This window comes from Akebia trifoliata, chromosome 8 (genome assembly GCF_017979445.1).
Source record: "Akebia trifoliata isolate Shusen 1 chromosome 8, ASM1797944v1, whole genome shotgun sequence".
In the NCBI taxonomy this organism is placed as follows: domain Eukaryota; kingdom Viridiplantae; phylum Streptophyta; class Magnoliopsida; order Ranunculales; family Lardizabalaceae; genus Akebia; species Akebia trifoliata.
This window is the reverse complement of record NC_141382.1, coordinates 11,485,970-11,506,034: the sequence shown is the minus strand read 5'-3', so window position 1 is coordinate 11,506,034 and position 20,065 is coordinate 11,485,970. Positions and strand designations below refer to the sequence as shown.

Sequence of the window (20,065 nt, the reverse complement as noted above, 5' to 3'; positions counted from 1 at the left end):
ATTAAAGATGAGGTTTAATAGGCTACAAATAATTTATTTTAAAGTTGGAAGAGCTTGAAGGTAACAAAATTTGAGAATAAGGAATAAGTATTTTGATTAATATTGAAGACGAGGGTATTTAAGTAATTTTTCTTTTATTTATCATAGAAGACCTAAGTCAAAGGTACATTACAGCATAACTATGATGACATTATGAAACACAAATTTACTTTGAGAGCACGCCACCATGAATGAAGGCTGAAGCCATTATCGACAGTCCATCAACTTAAACGCTGTTTCGGTTGCCCAGAAAAAAAAAAAAGGAAAAAAGGCATCAAATTCGACGTAAATCGGTCCTTTTCACGAGGAATCATGAAGCCTATGGAGCGTCCGATCAACATCAATTCTATGGCTCGGAAGGTGGATGTCGACAATCGGATCCCCCTTCGTTACTACTATCGAATCGCTGATAATCTCCTCAAACAGGTCTGTTTCTCTCTAATCGAGGATCGATTTCTCCTCAATTTTCGGTTATTGTTGGATTACATCAATTTCAACCTTTTATTTTATTTTACATAAATTTGGTTCAATTTTGATGTTAATTAGGGCTTTGAAACAATTGTTTTAGTTTGTTATTATTCTATTAAATTCGAAAGTTAGGGATCTCATGGTTTTTGATACCATATTAACTATACAAATTCCTTTTCTTTCTACAAATTCTGAACCTTAATTGGTTTTTTGGGCCATGTGTGACCTTAATTTGTCCAATTTCACAATGACGAGGTCACGAGGTCATGATCCCTTTTTTTTTGGTTGCTGTTATTTTGCTAGGCAAGCGAGATTACTAGTTGTTATTCTATTAAATTTGAATATTGATACATATCAATTCCACTTAAATTCCCTTTCTATGTACAAATTCTGAACTTTAATTGGTCATTTTCGGCATGTATAACCTTAATTTGTCCAATTTTACAATGACGGGGTCATGGGCTTGATCCCAGTTATTATTATTATTATTATTATTATTTTTTGGTGGATGTTTTGCTAGGCAAGGGAGATTAGTAGCTGTTAATCTATTAAATTCGACTACTGGGTCTCGCGGTTTGTGATACTATATTAATTCTTTCCCCTTATATCTATGAATTCTAAATTCTATTTGTTCATTTTCAGCAATTTGTCCAATTTCACCATGGCGAGGTAGTGGGTTTGATCCCAGTTAGTTTTTTTTTTGTAGCAAATTTGCACCTGCAAATGTTGCTTGAGATTATCCTAGTTTATCCACCAAAAATAAAGAGAAGAAACAAAAAAAGAAAAAGAAAAAGAAAATTTGTGCCTAATTCTCCAAAGAAGATGGCGAGTTGGTATGTTTTGCTTGTGAGATGGGTCTTGCATTGTAATGGATGAAATAGAACAACAAGAGATTGAAGACAGAATATGTTATAGCATTGTGCTTATTATGCAAAGATCTTGCTTTTACAATCTAGAAATCTCCATATTTTAGACAAAGACCTCAAAGATCATGAGTCACGACTACTTCAGTTAACTAATCTGACAGTTGGAAATATCAAATTGTAATATAATTCTTAGCCTTCAAATCATAGTTTGACTGCTGTACTGAATAAGCTGACTTTCTTTCAGCTAAGGAATGCACTTCTAGAGATTGTAAACTACATGCCCAATGAATGGGAATGTACTTCTAGCAAGATCCACTTGGCGGGAACATAGTAATTCTCCAAATAGTTCACGAATTATACCTGAATTTTCTGAATGACACAAGAAACGATTAAAACTTCCATCTGATTCAACTCCTTTAAAAAATTGACGACTTTTTGACCTTTTTCGAATCATTCACAGTTTATTCTTTTCCCAAATTAAACAAATCATTTTTTTTTTTTGTTAAGAGGTGTAAAAATATAAACCAACCCTTATTTTTATTATAAAAAAAAATCTATCTCAATTTTGCATAATAACATTTTCATTATTTTTTCTTTTTTACTTGAAGGCTTCACCATTAGACAGTCACTAAACATTGTTTATCATCAAATATCAAGATTATTGGTCGACAAATTAGTTTTTTTTCCAGTCATTTTATATCTCCTCTCTCTCCTCTCGCTAGATTATTTGAATAAGAGTCTTAGTAATTCAATTGAGTATATGGTTTGCATTATGAAGATTTGGTTAATAGTACGATTAATCATAAAAAAACCCTTATGTTATTAGTTTTAAATTTGTTCTATGCTATTTTAGAATAAAAATTAAAATTTCTGATAAATATGTTTAGAACTATCTAAGTATTCTTCATTTGTAGTAAGGTTTTAATGTATGACAAACATGCATTGAAGTATAAAATGTTCTTACTTTACAAAAGGACAAGTTCAAAGGTCAAGGTTAATGATGGTGATTTTTAAAATGAGATATAACAAAATAAATCTTAAAAGGATTGGGGAGTTTTCGAAATATATGGATATGGGTGTGTGAAGAATTTAATATGTATACACACAACATTTTGAAAGTTTTCAAGTGTTTTGAACTTGAATCATTCTCGTCTCGTGTTTTTGCTGTTCTCCGTCATTTTGACTGAATTTTTAAATGAATCCCTAAATGTATATTTCAAATCGTAGACTCGTAGTAGAATTAATCCCATAACGATTTTTTTTTCTGTACACTGAAGTGCTAACTATTTATGGGAATCTTAACCTTAGTTTTAGCAGCAAATAACCTGAGATTACATTGCTGAAGTTTCTTTAGCAGCACGATTTGCAGGACCATAACCTGTAATTTACATGATGTTCTTTCTCTAAGATGATAATTGTTTGTTTGTTGTATTCAGGCTAGTATTTATCGGGAGGAGAAGAATGTTGTAGATTTGTATATTATACTTCTCAGATTTTCAAGGTAAGAAAAAGCATAATGTCTCCCATATTTGCTTGGCTATGCCTGCTTCTCTAAGATTTAAATTGATTAATTCAGATAGATTGACTTATTCTTTACTTTCACAGTTTGGTGTCTGAAACTATACCGTTCCATCGAGATTACCAAGTCTTGCTTCCAAAAGAAAGATCTTTTTACCGGAAGGTGAGCAGATTTTAATCATACTTGTGATGCAGCTTTATTTTAGAATTTCAGTTAACAAATATTGAGACAAACCTGTCCTTTGTATCCTCCTTCGCTGTTGTTGTAGAAACTTTTGGATGTTATAGATGAGCTAGAATCTCTGAAGCCAAATTTCCAACGTCAAGTAGATGAACTGAACAAATCTCCTATGGGAACCCAACTAGGTGGCCTGGACAGGATTTCTTCTAGTTCGGCTGGATATTATTTAGAATCGGTCTCTACTAAGAAGCAAATTTCCTCAAACATTGATACTAAACAGGTTTGTTCCCCCACTAACTGCCCCCCTGGTGTTACTAAAGAAAAATTACATGCAAGAATAATTCAGCTAATTTTTTTTTCATGAATTTATAAGACAATAAAAAAATGGCAGGAAAAAAAAAATATTTCATGTAAAAATTTGTACCTTGGAGAAAATTTTTTCCTGTATGAACTTTTTGTAAAACTAACAGAGCCTAATTTATGTATGTTTCATTTATTTGTTCAGTTCTATTTATGTTTTCAGTTATTGTGCAGCTTGTTTCACTTGTGAACTCATCATACTTTGGAATTTGGATTGTTTCCTTGTTCACTTTCTGATTCAGAATTTTATTCTTTTCATGTAGCTGCACCCATCTGGCAGAAGCATAACACAATCTTCACGGAAGCATAACAACGAGGTCAATCAAATGTTTTCATCAAATCCCATGCAAATCGACAAGCAGTTTCAGAAACTGTATGTATTTTACACCATTAGCATTTCAAACATATCTACTATCGCACCATTAATCATTTGGATTTACAATGCATGACTTAGTTTCCCAGCTTGAATCAGGGATCATTATACTTGTTTAAATTTGAAACTTCAAGCATAGTGCAAAAACAAACACAAACACAAGAAACATGCTATGTCACAGGCACATAGCAGTGAACTTGTAATGGAACACAACTGTAATTCATGGTAAAAAAATGGCAGTTTTTATGTATTTTTTTTGCTTTTGTTACTCTGCATACAATGTTGGGACAATGACTGCAAAGATCTATTTTTTGAAAATCTGTACCAAGAAGTACCTTCTAAAAACATATGGACTCTTTAGTGCTCACTTTACCAGGTATTGGTCTAATAAGGATTGTTGAAGCGGAAATGCTGTAATTAACCTTTTAACGATTTTTGAGGTTTAAAGAAATATGTTTATTTGAGAATTTTTGAGGTAATCCTATGTTTAAAATTAATGACATGCCTCTTGATTATGGTAATAGATCAATGAAAATAAGATCAAAATGAAAAACAAAAACATTATTTTCTCTTCCCAAAACAAGTAATCTTGAACTCTCATAGATGAGGATGATGACTACAACAATGATGATGATGTTGTCATCATCATTAAACTGATTTGATCCATATATATTAGATTTATTAAAATATATAAATAATTTTAATTATTTAAAACATAATTTTAAAACTCGACTTGATCATTCATTGAATTGATTCAACTCAAAATTTGCAAGTTGACTCAAATGAGTCAAATAAAATTATATTGAATTTATGAATTGCTTTTAATAAATAAAAATATTTATTTTTTATTTTTCACAGAAATATTAATAAATTGTCAAGTTTTTTTATTTGACTCGGTATATTTTTAGATCAAACCACATTGTAAAGGTGTTAAAAGGGTATTTCAGGTATTTTTCTTAAAAAAATCTTCACAAGATCCTTAATAGATTAATATTTTATTAAGTGGGACATAAATGGTCTGTATTTTTTAATAGGGGACTATTTGGTGCATATTCTCAATAAAGTGTCCTTCAAAGTCATTGTCCCTATAACGTTTCTAGGATACAGGTTACTGCAATGCGGCGATTGTGGTGCTGGTGCTTGTCTTGCTTTTTTTTTTTAAATTTCCCTTATCTATTTCAATTTGTTGCATGGCGTGTATCTCTTTTAATTCATTCTTTTTCTGTTTTTTGTTCTTTTACACGTACTCGTATAATCATAGTTTAAGGAGTTCATGTGAGTTTGTATGAGTAGGTCTGATGTTCCTCTTCTATTCTCTTTTGCCAGAACATGTAATTGGATAGATCTTTCACTTTCTCTGCTTGTGTCGTGTTGTTTTTAATTGCAAACATTTTCACTATCAATTATGTGTTGTTCACTATCTATGGATAATATGCCAGATCTTTCAGTCTCCTTCCAAAGGAGGAGACATTATCCAGACACTCAATTTTGGGTCCAAATGGTCTCCGGGGCCAGTGGTCAGGACCTAGTACAGGGATAAAGGTAAAACTGTTGTATTTTCTCATCATTTTTTTCTTGGGAAACTATATTTCTCATAGTCCAAAAAATTCATCTATTTTGCCCTACAGGTCCATTATCCCAGCAATACTGACTTAACTCCAACTGAAAATTCAGGGTTAGAATCTTGGACGCAACTTCTTAATGCTTGTTTAAATCCTATTTATATCTAGCTTCAAGTTTATGAAGGCCTCCTCTATGAGACTACGACACTTATTTGCTATTTCAAAACGTGGCTTCTCATAACATTTTCTGTTTTGTCGTATCAACTGTAAATAGACTGAATCAGGCTGGACAATATGGTCTTTCAACTCTAAAAGATGGTGATCTTGGTGGGGATGAATCTGTAATGGAATCGGTTCTTTCCCTAGATGATGGTAGATGGTTAAATACAGCTGAGGAGTCATGTTTTAGTGATGACACAAGAGAAGATGTTGTTCAGTTGAATAATATCAGGCAACCTTCTCCTCCTCCAATTCTTGCACATGTGCAGCCGGACTTCCATCCAATTTCTCCATCAAAAGTTGCCGATCCAAGACCTGGACCGGCAAAAACTATACAGGATGGGATATCCAACTCAAATTCTTATCAAAACATACATATTGTAAGCGTCTTACATGCTTCTTTTCTTTTTCTATATCTTGCAAATTTGTTATTTTTAACTTCTTTAGGGGTAGTTTATTTATGGTTGTCATCAAAAGTTTATGTTTAAGGTTGAATGTCACATGTACTTGATATACATGATACTAACTTCTGTGAAGTTATAATGCAGCCTGTAAAAATGATGGACGACTTCCTAAGGTTGGCACAGAAAAATACAATGAAAAATTTAGAGACATGTGGACTTCTTGGGGGTTCACTTGTAAGTGTCACTAAACCTGTGAGTAAATTATAAGGGACATGAAATTAATGCATTTGTTTTTAGTACTTACAATTCCAATAAATTGCAGAAAAACCGAGTATTCCATATTACAACATTGATAATTCCAAAGCAGGAGTCGACTTCAGATTCGGTAAGAGATATTTCCTTCGACTGCTTTGCTTGAACCATTTATGTTTTAAATATTTTTGTTTCCCACTTCGGTCTTGCTTTCGTTTAGGCATGTCTCATTCTCATGCTCATAATTTGCAGAACATGCCCATCTTTTCAATTTGTGGGTTTTGAGTAGAATCATTTTCTAACCAATGGACAATCGAAATACAAATAAATACATAAAGTTTTGAACTAATGAACTCGGAGAAATATGACCCAAACTAAAGGTGACATGAAAATGGCTGTGAATGGAAAGTTGAGTTTTGCATTTTGAGTTTCATGATTTGCATTTTGGCAACGGTTATTTAGATTGATAGTAATATAATATTACCATAAATGGTTTCCATTTTGAAGCATTTGTAAATATTCAGTGTCAGGCCACCAATGAAGAAGAAATCTTTGATGTTCAAGACAAACTCTCCCTTTTTCCTCTTGGGTGGATTCATGTAAGTATCTAAGTCCCCTTTTATTCAATCATTGTGCTGCTTTTCCTAATTCACACTATGCATTCATATGTTCACGTAATCATGTATTTTTTCTACTCTTTGAGGTACACGTGTATTCGTATATTTGATGATTTAAATGTCAGTTTCTGTTTGCGACTTGGCCAACACTGGAATCGACGAGTTGGGTGCCAACTGGCCAAGACACTTATGTCTCAGCCAAGTTACTGGAAACTTTTATGTAGTTCAATATGACTTAATCAAGTTACTTGTACAATCACTGGATATCAGCACAAGGAGCGATTTGTCATATCCCTTTACTCCATGTTGATTGGATTCCTGTTTTGTCTTTCAGACGCATCCATCACAGACTTGCTTTATGTCATCAGTTGATCTTCACACTCATTACTCATTTCAGGTAATGATGAAACTCTAGGCTCTCTTACTTGTTATATGCGTATTTTCTTTCAGTTTTCAATTCTTCATTTTGGTCATAGTGTTTATCGTAATCAATCCAACTTTGTTCGTGTTGAAGGGGGATTTTCAATTATTTTGGTCTAAGTTATGGAGTTTTGTGTTGTTGACATCTTCATGTTTGGTGGATAGTTTTATGTAGATTCAGTATGCTCTAAACTAAACAGCAATCCTATCATGCTTAGTTCTAGGCCTGTCAATGGATAGCCGAAATCCGAATTTGAATTCGAAAAATTAGATATTATCGGAAATTTCCGGATATCGGATTCGAATTCGAATGTATTTTTAAGATTCGAATAGATTTCGGATACGAATTCGGATATCGCTACATCCGATTCGTTAATATCCGATCCGAATGCTTTTCTCTTTCTTTATATATATCTAAACATTAATTGAGACAAGACACGTTTTCTTTACTTTATTTATATATATAAAGGACAATCCCTCTCTCTCTCTCTTTATAGTAAAGACAACTTATTTACACTTTCTCTCTCTTAAATAAAGACAAGACATTAATTAAGAAAAGACACGTCTGTTTTACTTTATTTATATATATAAACAATCCCTCTCTCTCTTTATAATAAAGACAACTCACTTACACACTCTCTCTCTCTCACTCATAAAGACGAGACAAGACAACTCACTTACTCTCTCTCTCTTAAATAAAGACAAGATATATCCTCTTTCTCTCTCTCTCTCTCTCTCTCATAAATACGAGCTCTTTTTTTTTTCTTTTTTTTTTTCTCTCTCTCTCTCTCTCTCTCTGTAAGACGAGACAAGGCAAGACGTGGTGGGTAACCTTACTTCCCCTTTCCCTCTCTCAACTCAAACTGCGCAAATACTCTGTAAATGATTTCCATGGCGCGCCTGCGCTTCAATTCAACTAGAATTAGAAACCATAAGCCTGAGATTCAAGACCAATGGTAGATATTAGAGGGAAGAAGGTTTGGGAGGAAAGAAAGTTTGGGAGCTCGTCGTCTGTAATGGTATACTTTCAGTTCAGTATACCAAGCACTTCCCAAACAAGGTCATCAATGGTATAACTTTAAAGGATGCATTGATACGATTAGCGATGAATTGGGTGTTCCTTTGCCAGAAAAAAATCTTATTTTTCAGGTAATTTTTTACTTTATTTAACTCTTATTTTACCTGTAAATTGACAGTAAAAAATCAAAGATTTTTTTATTATTTAAATTCGAATTGAATATTTTCGGATATCCGATAATTCTTTCGGATGCGAATTCTAATAGTGGTTAGTGATATCCGATCGGATTTGAATTCGAATTCGAATATTACTATTTTTTTTTCGGATTCGAATTCGGATATAGCACTATCCGATCGGATACCTATCTGTTGACAGCCCTACTTAGTTTTGATTGCTTGAGGAGGACACTTGCTACTAAAATTTGTTGCATCAATATTTTTCTCTTCTTGGGCATGATGTACATCCATACTTTGGGTTTTCTAGAAGATGCTTTTATTTTTGAGTTTATGCTAAATATTTTATAGAATTACCATAGTTAGTGCCTCTTTTGCACAAGTTTTGTAGAAGGGTACTTTCAATACTAGCTGTGTTTTACCCTTTACTTTGATTTGCTTCTGGACTTCTACCAAGGTGATCTTTTACCGTAATTTTTTAGTGCTTTTCTTCTCATTCTCACTCCAATTTTCCTTGAGTGGAGATATTAATGCAGAACGAAAATCAACTCAACAATCAAGGATTCCGATGGAAAATTTGTAATTGTTTAAATTTTCACTTATTTGGGTTTAGATTTATCGTTTGAGATTATTTTAGATTAGTTATTTATTTAGTTTTTTGTTTTAGGTCTTTAATTCTAAGTTTTTTGGGCTTATTTTGATGTTTTACTGGTCCATGGTCTTTGTATAATATTTAGGGGCAGTATATTAACTTTACATTGTCTTTTATTTAAGTTTAGTAAGGTTTGAAAATTAGGAGAGAGAAAATTACGAAAATTAGGTTTATTTATTTTGTATTTTAGTTTGACTAGGATTCTTGATTTATTTTTTTTTTATATAAATTGTATTAGGTTTTTTTTTTTTTTTTTTTAATATATTCATGAACAATGAAGATTTTGATGAATAAAGAATGAGTTTTTTTGATGGAGTGAAGTATGTTCTCCACCATTCTTGATGTGATTCCAAGAAATCTTTGTTGTGTTTTCAAAGTTCTATCTTTCTATCCCTTTCTCTTTTTTCTTTTAATCTTTAATTTTTTTTTTCTATTCTTTTTTATTTTTCTTGATTTTATTTTAGTTCCTTATTCTCGATTTTCTTAATTCTTGAATTCTTGAATTCTTAAATTCTAGAATTCTTGATTCTTGAAACCTACAAACCTCAATCCCTTAACCTTTAACCCTATAAACCTTGAGCTTTGATCATTTTCATTGGGATTGTGGTCATACTTGCACAAGATTATAATTAAATTATCCTACCCTACCCAAATCCTTAATTCAATCCTAAACCAAATTCCTTAATTCCCCAAATTTTCTTATCTCCCATCACTGTCTTGCATTAGAAAATTTAAATAATAATGAGAGCATTTCGAAAGCTTCTTTGCAACTTTGCCAACATTTCAAAAGTTTCCCTACATCGCTTCAAGCTAGTGTTTTAAAAGGCATTTGAGGCTTAAACATTGGCGTCTGTAAAACATTTTGATAGTTGTTATAAAAAAAAACAAAAATACTCATGAGAAACTCATCCATTGAGGCTTCACGAAAGGAGTTTACTTCATGCTGTAGTGATATAGGACATCTACAATTTTAGTTAGAGAGTCTTAAGTAATTTCTTAATTCTAGTAGGATTTATTTCTATTTTCTTTGTTCTAGTAGGATTTCTATTTTTTAGTTCTAGAAGGATTTCTATTTTCTAATTCTAATGAGATTTCTATTTTAATTTTATGAAGTTTCCAATTTGTTTAGTCTCTAATTTGTTTTTAAGTTTCTATTTTTTTCTAAATTAATTTTTTATTTTTTAAGCTATAATTAGAAGTGTCTAGAAGTGTCCAAATTGAGTTATAATTGGTTTAAAAAGTTAGTAATATGTTATAGATAGATTAAAAAGTTACTTTTTAGTATTTTAGAAGGCTTCTAATTTGTTATGATTAAGTTATCTATATAAGGAGTTTCAAAAATGAAATTCAATCAATTCAATAAATTTCGAATTTAGCTATTTCACTTTATTTTTCTGGTTTTTTTCCCTTCTTTTCTAAGCTTGTATCTATTGATTCAAAAGTTATAATAGGTTTAAAAAGTTAGAAGTATATAGAAGTGTCTAAATTGAGTTATAATAGGTTTAAAAAGTTAGTAATATGTTATAGATAGATTAAAAAGTTGCTTTTTAGTATTTTAGAAGGTTTCTAATCTGTTATGATTAAGTTATCTATATAAGGAGTTTCAAAAATGAAATTCAATCAATTCAATAAATTTCGAATTTAGCTATTTCACTTGTTTCACTTTCTTTTTCTGGTTTTTTCCCTCCATTTCTAAGCTTGTATCTATTGATTCAAACTTGTTTTGTGTGTTCCATTGAACATAATCTCTTAAGTCCTTTCAAATCTATTGATTCACACGCTTCCGCTATGTCCATAGGCACACACTTTATGTGCATATGTTGGTGGTTATTTCAAGTGTAGTATCTTGTAAGTTTAATTCATTTCCCTTCTCCTAGGCCCCAAACCTTTATTTAATTAGTTTAGTTTAGCTACTTTCAGTTGAATAACAAGAAAAATATCCCCCCCCTCCCCCTTCATTAAAAAAAGTGTGCTTTACGTTCCACGACTTATGGCTTATGATTCATGATTTGGGCCTTTGAAGCACCTGGTTTCAAGTGTCTGTTTAAAAACATTGCAAACAATGTGAATCTTGTTTCTTGTGGCTAAGGTGCTGGGATCCTTATTTGCAGGTGTGAATTGATTTATTATAGAACTATCACCAATTTCATGCTCCTAGTCTAGTACTTTACTACTTTCAGTTTCCATCGATGTTCCTTTCTTGGTCGTGTTCGTTAGGTGCAGTCGGAGTTGAGATCATCACTTCTCATGGTTTCTGTCAACCAAATTCCAAAATGAAACCGAAGCATATTGAATGTCTTGATCTATTCTAAATGTTTGTTGGGGGGTTCAAATCGTCACTTATCATAGTTTCTATCAACCAAATTCCAAATTGAAACTGAAACATATTGAATGTCTTGATCTATTCTAAATGTTTGTCGGGGGGTTCAAATCGTCACTTATCATAGTTTCTATCAACCATATTCCAAAATGAAACTGAAACATATTGAATGTCTTGATCTATTCAAAATGTTTGTTTCATTATTTTTGAAGGTTGACTACAGCGGAATCAAAGTGATCAACCGCAGGTCGCAAAATTTTGTAACCAAGAATCACATCAAGAATGTGGATAGGGTATACCAGAAGATCCTATTTTATGGAGACTGGAGATCTCCGTTTTCCTTCCTCTGAATCTTTGCAGTGGAACCACACGAAAACCAAACAAAGACTAGTCTGCCTTCCTATTCCACATACCACTGGATGTATGTGCACTGGAGCTCGATGGGAAACCACCCTTCAGATCGGCGACCGAGGGTACCATGAACCACTTCACACAGAAGGCCAAATTCTTGTTATGTTGATCGATGCACACCTAAATAAAATTTAGAAAAATGTGTTGTGAGTGATCAAAATGTGTTTTAGATGGCCTCGACCCAGGCATGGCTTGGGGATGATTTAGTTGGCATTGATGGAGTAAATTCTGATTGTACCAGTATGTATTGTCATGCATTGCAATACAAATCAATACATGTTGATACTTATCGAAACAACGCAAAACAAACATGCATATCAGAACAAACTTGATTGTTTTGTCCGGAATCTTAAATGTGATTTATTTTGGGTTGAAAATTCTGAAATAGAACGGTATTTTGGACCATGGGGGTGGAGTTAGGCTAGTATATTCTGTTAAGCCATTGATTTTTTAAATGATTGTTCTAATTACTCAAATGTATTGGTCTTTGATAACAATTGTCCGTCCAAGGTTACAAATTTGTATCTTCTAACCACAAAACAGTATAAAGGGCCTATGTGTTTCTAGTTTTTGGTTTAGATCTCTAACTGCTTTTTATTTGGGCTCATAATTGGGCATAATGTTTCTTTCTGATAGAAGGGTTGTATGTGGTTTTTTTGTCAGATCATGCTACCAGAAGCAATCGCGATCGTTATGGCCCCTACAGATACGACCAGGTAGGCTTCATCCCTCCCAATAGACCTGCATTAAATCATTTCTCTGGGTAATAACTATATAACATTAATGGATATAATAATTGCATGAGAAAACCAACTAGTCAAACGGTGGTTAAATTTGCATAACAAATAGTTGTGTTGTTGCTAATCATTCTAGCAACGTAAATCACACCACACTTGTTAGATTTGCAGTGATATATCTTTGATTCTGTCGTTAATATAATGGCCTTGTGAACATCTCTCAGGACAAATCCTAATGTTGGGTAGGATTTGGGTTTTCTTTATCAAACCTTCAAAATAAGCCCTCTGCCCTACAGGCATGATTTCTGTAGTGTAGCACCCAAAAAAGAAACATGACCCTTTTTGGCATGTTTGGGATTATCATTCGATTGAAGCTTGCCATGTGTACTGGGTGTGTAGCTCCACATGCTCGTGCAAGACAAATTTGTATAGATATGGAGATCAATGTTGGACAATTGAATTGGTACAGTGAGTTATTCGTACAATGGAGACATTCCTAATTCATGAAAAGAAAAGACCGTGACTTCAAATCAATTTTTCAAGTGGCAGGTAATGTTAGAATTGATTTGATACCTATGATCATGATGGTCAGAAAAATTCAATGTGTTCAACGTAATCTCCATGCTTCTCTAGAGAGTAGGAAAGCAAGGTAGTTGTTATTGGGTCAGTTGTGAACCAGATCTGTGGTAACACCAGAAAACTTATTATCTGTCGGCTTTTCACATATCATTAACTTCTGCTTACTTTCACTTGGCTCTTGCAGAACACATGGCATATTTCACCTATCCGATCCTGGTGGTGTCTCTGTGATTCGTAATTGTGAACAGCGTGGGTTCCATCCCCATGAGGAGCCTCCTGATGGCAGCCCTCTCTATGAGCACTGTTCTCATGTTTACATGAACCCAAATTTGAAATTCGATGTTGTTGATCTTCGGTGAGTTGGCTTAGTTTTTTTTTTTGAGCTGTCACACAATAATTATTGGCAGATAAATATTATATATATAAAAAAAATAGATTTTCGTTGAGTCTCTTAGCAATTGTAAGACAATTCAACTGGTTCTCCGATGGGTTTAACCATGCTGCATAATATGTTTTTGAAGGCTGAAGCGTGAGGCAATATGCTTGGATGGCCAATGCCTTGAGGCGAAAGCCTCGCATGCATAGTTTTTTTAAATAACTAATCTAACATATAATTAATTAATATTAAAATATTGGGAAATTCCCAAATTTTAAATCCACGTAATTGAATTCTACTACGTTTTGATCCATGACAATAAATAATAATATATAAAATTAATATATTGTACTCTTAACATAAAAATATTTTAGATTTGAATAGTTGAAAGATTCTATTGGAAATAATTACTTTATGTTTAAAACCAAAATATAACTAAATATAATTATTTCAATAACTTCCTCTCTGTAACACTAAATGCTATCACAAATTACTTATTAATCTAATCAAATCAATTATTTTCTTTGCACATACAAATAAATGAAAGTAAAGAAGAAATTTATACTATTTTGCTTAATTTGTAAAATAAAGAAGTAAATAAGAAAAAAAAAAGGGGGGGGGGGGGTGGGAGGAAAAAACATATTATTTTTAAAAATGAGGAACTAGAAAAATTAATGTGAGGTGTAAGGCTCAGCCTTATGGTGTAAGCCTCACACTGAGGTGTATGTCTTCTAAGAGTCTCTTGGTCTAAGGCGTAAACCTGAACTGTTTTTATTTTTCAACCTTGCACATCAAGGCATTTTTAATGAATCTCATCCTGAAGCGCAAGCCACAAAAAACATTGCTATATGTATATCGTGGGTATACCTACCCATCAGGTGGGACTAATCCTGCCGTTACACTCACCACCCCCTTGAAAAGCCTTATGTGCAACAGATTGAGTCAAGGGTCAATAAAACCTTGGAGGATGGCCCCAAGAAATTCATAGTTTCGAGAGGTTTCTGAACACTTGACCTACTCTTCCTGAGGAGTTTATCAAGGCTATATATATATTGTTACAGTGGCCCTCATTCACAATTTGCTGGGAGAAAAAGATAAATAAAACATTGCCAGACATCTTTAACCCAATATAAATACTTTTCTTGATCTCCATTGAGATGATTTTTACAGGGTCATCATATGAGGGTTATGTGAAGTCACCTATGCCTGGCATATGAGCCTTCGAAATTATCAATGCTACAGTGATTGTGCAGGACATGAGCTGATGTCATGGTATGCATGGAATCATAGATATTTACTCATATCTCGAGGAAAAACATCAGTGGTTCTAAGAAAACCTACACATCATCACAATGTTAAATGCAGTATTGTAGGAAGTCACTTTAGCATTTTTCTTTTCGATATTCTGAAAAAAAAAAAAAAATTAGAATACCCTTATTTTAACTCATAAACAAAATTTTTGATTTATTTTCTCTTCAAAATGGGTCATCTTCAATCCTTGATTTTTCATCTTCATAACCAACCATATATTCTATCTATTTCAACTATCAAAACCAATCATCTACTTCTCCAAAATTTCTAGTAAAGCTTATACATTCTTAATAGATCCATCGTTTCAGAGAAGTAGATAATGATGAAACTTTGGATACAAAGGATTAAGGCATGGATTAAAATGATGGACTAAAGATAAGATTAGAAAAATTAAAAATAATACCAAAGGTTGAAGCGCTTGAAAAGTTATTTTTATTTTTAGAAGAAAAATCAAATAAGATTCTAGAGTAGTAGAAAACATAGAATTTTGGATTGAGAAATATAAGATATTCTACAAAGGCTTAATAAGGCTCGGTCAAAAAATGATACGATCAAGAAATTATTGGTGATTGATTTTGAGAAGAAAAATCTTATAGTTAAGTAATTTACATTATATACATTAGTAAGTGTCTTGCAAATGTTCATGTATTACAATATTTATGATTTATACATGATTGAAATTTTTTATAAATACTTTAAAAGATTATTTTTAAAATTTTCAAATAAATAATAAATTTTTTGTCACATTTATTATTTAATGTATCGTAACGATCTTTTGTAATTTAGAATACCAAGGTGATTTTGAAGGTAACAATATAATAAAAAGACATTTTCAAGGTTTGGTAAAGTGTGATACGAGAACAAGTCCTCTCTTCCTCCTTGAACAATCCAGAGGTCTAATTCAAATGGACGATTCATGAATAATTTGATTACTTGTAAAAATAATCTAACGTGATTTTAGAAATTGTTAGATTGTAATTTATACATTTTGTTGAAATGGCCTTTGATGATACCAAGGTTAAATGTAAATGTTGAGGCAATTTTAGTCTACCAAATTTTGGTGTCAAATCACATTATTCCATCTTCTCTCGTTATAATAATAGTAAGGATTTATAAATCGAGGTGGCGGTGGTGGCTTTGGCTTCACACACCTACAATACAAAGCATCCGCATCAAACTCGATCCCACCTACTATACAAAGCCTTCACATCAAACTCGATCTTGGGGGTCAGTCAATCCCAGCCGTCAAATTGGCAAAGGGGACCATTAATTGATCAAAATGCACCTTCACTTAGCCCATCCTTCTGTTCCAAGGTGCAATATTTGAGCAATTAATGCATGAAGGAGTTCACTTGATCAAGTTGAAGGCGAAGAGCATCAAGTGTGGTCCAGCTTTTTTGATAGGGCCACTCAATGTAACAAAATATCTCTCTCTCTCCCTCTCGAAAAAGTATGGACTGGGTTTGGATTGGATCAGGGTTGATTTGGTACCAATCCGATAAGGATTGGACCGTATCTAGAACTGATCCAACAAGAGCATTGGATCAGACTATTAATGGATTGGGTCGATATTGAGATCCAAAACTGAACCAATTATAACAAATAGATCAGTTCCGGGTCTGATCAAACCTGATTTGATGTACAAAATCTAAATAATGTTAATATATTTAAACAAATATACAATATAATTTCAAATATTTTATCGGTTGGGACTTGATCAATCTAGATCCAATCTAATAAGATATCAGATTAGATTCTTGTAACAATCTAAATCATATGCCCTCAAGTACAGATTGGAATAATACAAAAATCGTTTGTAATTTTCTAATTTTTAATTTTTATGATGGTACAATTAGATTTGCAGCTGCTCCACCTTAGATCAAGCTAGCAACATTTATAATTATGTGGGCAACTCGACTTCAACTCTCCAAGGTTGTCGGCAGCTATTTGCCTTGACCCTAACCATGCATGAAAACACACTTGATTTGTATAATAAAGTACGTGATCAAGCTCTTGATGCACAACCAAAGAAGTAAGCCAACTTTATGTTGGCCACCAAATCTCATGTTGAAAAAAATCCAAAAATTTTCACTTTTTCCCTATATACCTAAAGTAAAACTTCAACTTCTGTGGCACAAGGTTGTACCATTTTTTACTTTTCATTGATTTCTTATAAAGATATTGTCACTTGGTGCTTGAAACTCCAAAAATCTTTGTATAAAGAATTTTTTTATTTTTCTTATGTAATCATGTATAAATCATTTGTTAACCAATTTTTCGAGTTTGAAACAAAGCACGACCCTATGTGGGTTGGGTTAGGGTTTGGCCTATCAAAGTCCGATGGAAATTTAGAGTCTATTAGAGAAAGACTCTTCTCCTTAGGGTTGGGATAGGACTCATCCAAGCCGAGCCCGAACCCAACCATTGACAGCCTTATGGTTGCTTCTCTCATTAAGATAGTAAAGGTGAATGGATACCAATTTTATGGTAAAAATAAATAAACAGGAAAATGGGATATAGAAATTTTTGATAAATATTTTTCAAAGCACAGTAATTTTCAGAATGCGTACTTGTCAGTGATTGTACTTTCCTCATGGATGCAAGTAAAATACCAACATATAGTTTTCGAGATCCTTGATCTAATATAAAGACCATCCCACGGTCTATATCTAAGGGGGATGGTCCGCCTGATTCCACATTATCATACACCAACGTAATGGCAAGAATCTAATAGAAGCTTGACGATTCTTACAATTGTAGTTTCGCACGTGAAAGCTGCCATGCAGGGATATGTCCTTCGTGACTTCTAGATGCCCATGTGGTCGTAGAACTCATAAATCACTCTCTGTTGTACAGAATCAGCATAAACATTCAACAAAATTGTACTAGAAGTCAGTGGAACCAACGGTGCAGGTCGCACTAACATCAATTATTGTCATTATGATCAATCACGTTGATCACCCCATAATGGACTCCGTACCCTTATATGTTAATAAGGACTATATTATATTGCCTAGTTGGGCAGTTAGTAGAGCTGGCTAGGAGTGGCAACCAATTGGTACCAGACCAATGCCACTCTAATATCGATTCAATTATTTTTAAAGAGTTATCCGACCCAATCTGAACGAATTAATGAATATGTGAATCAAATTTGATCCGTTTCTTTTTATCTGTAATTTGAAATTGATTCGGTCTGATATGAACACATACCTTATTTTTAAATTATCAATATTCAAAAAATTAAAAAGAATATAAAATCATATAAAATTTTAATAAATCTACTTTCCTACTATAAATATAGAGGAAAATAAAAAAGACAAAAATATTTTATCTATATGTATTTATATGAAATTAAGCAATATATAAAATTTATTGAAATATGTTCAGATCGGATTGGGATACATCCAAATTCGATCCAAAAATCTGATTTTTCATATATATATATATATATATATATATATTTCCAGATCGGCTTGATTCAGACATCGGGTATATTTAAGATCATTGCCAGTCCTAGGGCTCGCAATGAACTGATTTTTATTAGGTATCCAATTCAATTAGATCTGGAAAAAAAAAAAAAGGATTTGGATTAAGAGTTTGGATTTTCAAATCAGATTCAGACTAAAATATATAAATTCGATAAAAATTTCGGATTGGATTTAAATCAACCCTAATCCAAATTGATTAAATTCCAATCTAATTGTGTCTTAATATAGAGTTACAAACCCTTCGTCTCCCATTGAAATAATTAGTTTTTTTTCTCTTTATGTTTCTAAAGAGAGTGAGAAGTTATGAATGTGGAAGATCTCTCTCTTGATTTCTTGAGAAGGTGAAAAACATGAATGCAACTCTTCTAAAACAACAACTCCAACTATCTCTATCTCTCAAGGGTTCTTTTTGTTCTTAAAGTATTCACAACTTTTTCCATCATTTGGGGAGGCATTGTTGTTGCAGATCTCACAGAGATCAAATAATCCAAATCTCAAGAATTGTATATCAAAGGATCTTACAAAAAAAAAAAAAAAAGAGTGAGGGATTAGAACCCTAACCCTAAAGAGATTGGAAGAAAGGTTATAACATCTCATATACTCTTCATTTCAACAGTGGACACCTCTTTCTTTAGTTTTTCTTTAATTTGTTAATGGTTTTTAGCTATTATTTCTGTCTTCTTTTTTATTATTATTAACTTCTTTCAATTTTTTTAATCTTCTATCTCTTGGATTCTTTTGTGGATAAGGATCTCTAATTATCTTCGAACCCTAATTTTGTTTGTCCAACCCTAATTTCTCAAACTTCTGGGTCTTCTATTAGATAAGGTTGATTTTGGTTAAGATGAAATCTTATTCAGATCAAATTTAATTTGGTGTGAAGTTTTATTGACCTGATCGGATAAGATTTGGATCACATGGTAAAATTTTCGAATCAGTAACAAGTTAATATTGATCCTATACCAAACCGATTTAGTGCCATCCCTAGTTGTTAGGTGTTCGTTCAATTTGAATTCAGGTTCATGGTTCACAATTTATCACTATAGAATAAACCTGATTAATAGGAATAGTCAAATACACATAAAGGTGAAATTCAACTGTTGGAATTTATCTTAGAGATACTAGAAGGTGGCATGTGCAAACACACATGTATGTGAAGGGTTTATTTGTAACTTAAAATTTTAATTAAATTGTGGTTTTGAAGATGATATAGTAAAAAAAGATATTTTTTTCCGTAATTTTGAAAATTAACCAATGTGATGTTAGGGACGTGCGATTGCAAATTTCTTCACTTTGACCAAAATGACTTTACTTATATTAAATTGAAATATAAAGGTGTGGGTAGTTTTGAAATCCAAATTTTGACGTTGAACCACTTCTACTCCGCCTTCTCTCATTATAATAATAAATATATGATGTATTCTTGAAATAAATCCTTTATTTCAATCATTGGATTTCGCATTAACACTACCAGTATTGTGTATTACCCCCACACATAGAGAATGTTGTCTCTTTAATATTTGAATTGCAATTCTTAATTCCTTGAAACAAACCTTGTTATGACCTGCACACGGTTGGTGAATGAAAGTTTTGCGTCTCATTCCTCATTCCTATGAATGGAATGTTTAATCAAACAACACCTCTTCGAGCACTTTAGATAGTGAAGGAACCAAGGAAGCATCAGAGCGAGTGGAGTCCGTCGATCGAGTCGACTATGAAAC

At 32.6% G+C, this 20,065-nt stretch overlaps 1 protein-coding gene across 1 annotated transcript; it reads left to right on the top strand.

Annotated features, from left to right (window-relative positions):
- The first annotated feature begins 202 nt into the window (after window positions 1–202).
- LOC147396107 (AMSH-like ubiquitin thioesterase 3) lies at window positions 203–13,623 on the top strand. Its single transcript, XM_086450258.1, has 14 exons — window positions 203–465; window positions 2,810–2,874; window positions 2,979–3,054; window positions 3,161–3,352; window positions 3,696–3,805; window positions 5,245–5,347; window positions 5,434–5,480; window positions 5,642–5,966; window positions 6,135–6,224; window positions 6,313–6,375; window positions 6,767–6,841; window positions 7,194–7,256; window positions 12,517–12,569; window positions 13,354–13,623. The coding sequence occupies exons 1-14, from the start codon at window positions 352–354 to the stop codon at window positions 13,526–13,528; spliced, it is 1,551 nt and encodes a 516-aa protein (XP_086306384.1). The 5' UTR covers window positions 203–351; the 3' UTR covers window positions 13,529–13,623.
- Window positions 13,624–20,065: the final 6,442 nt, after the last annotated feature.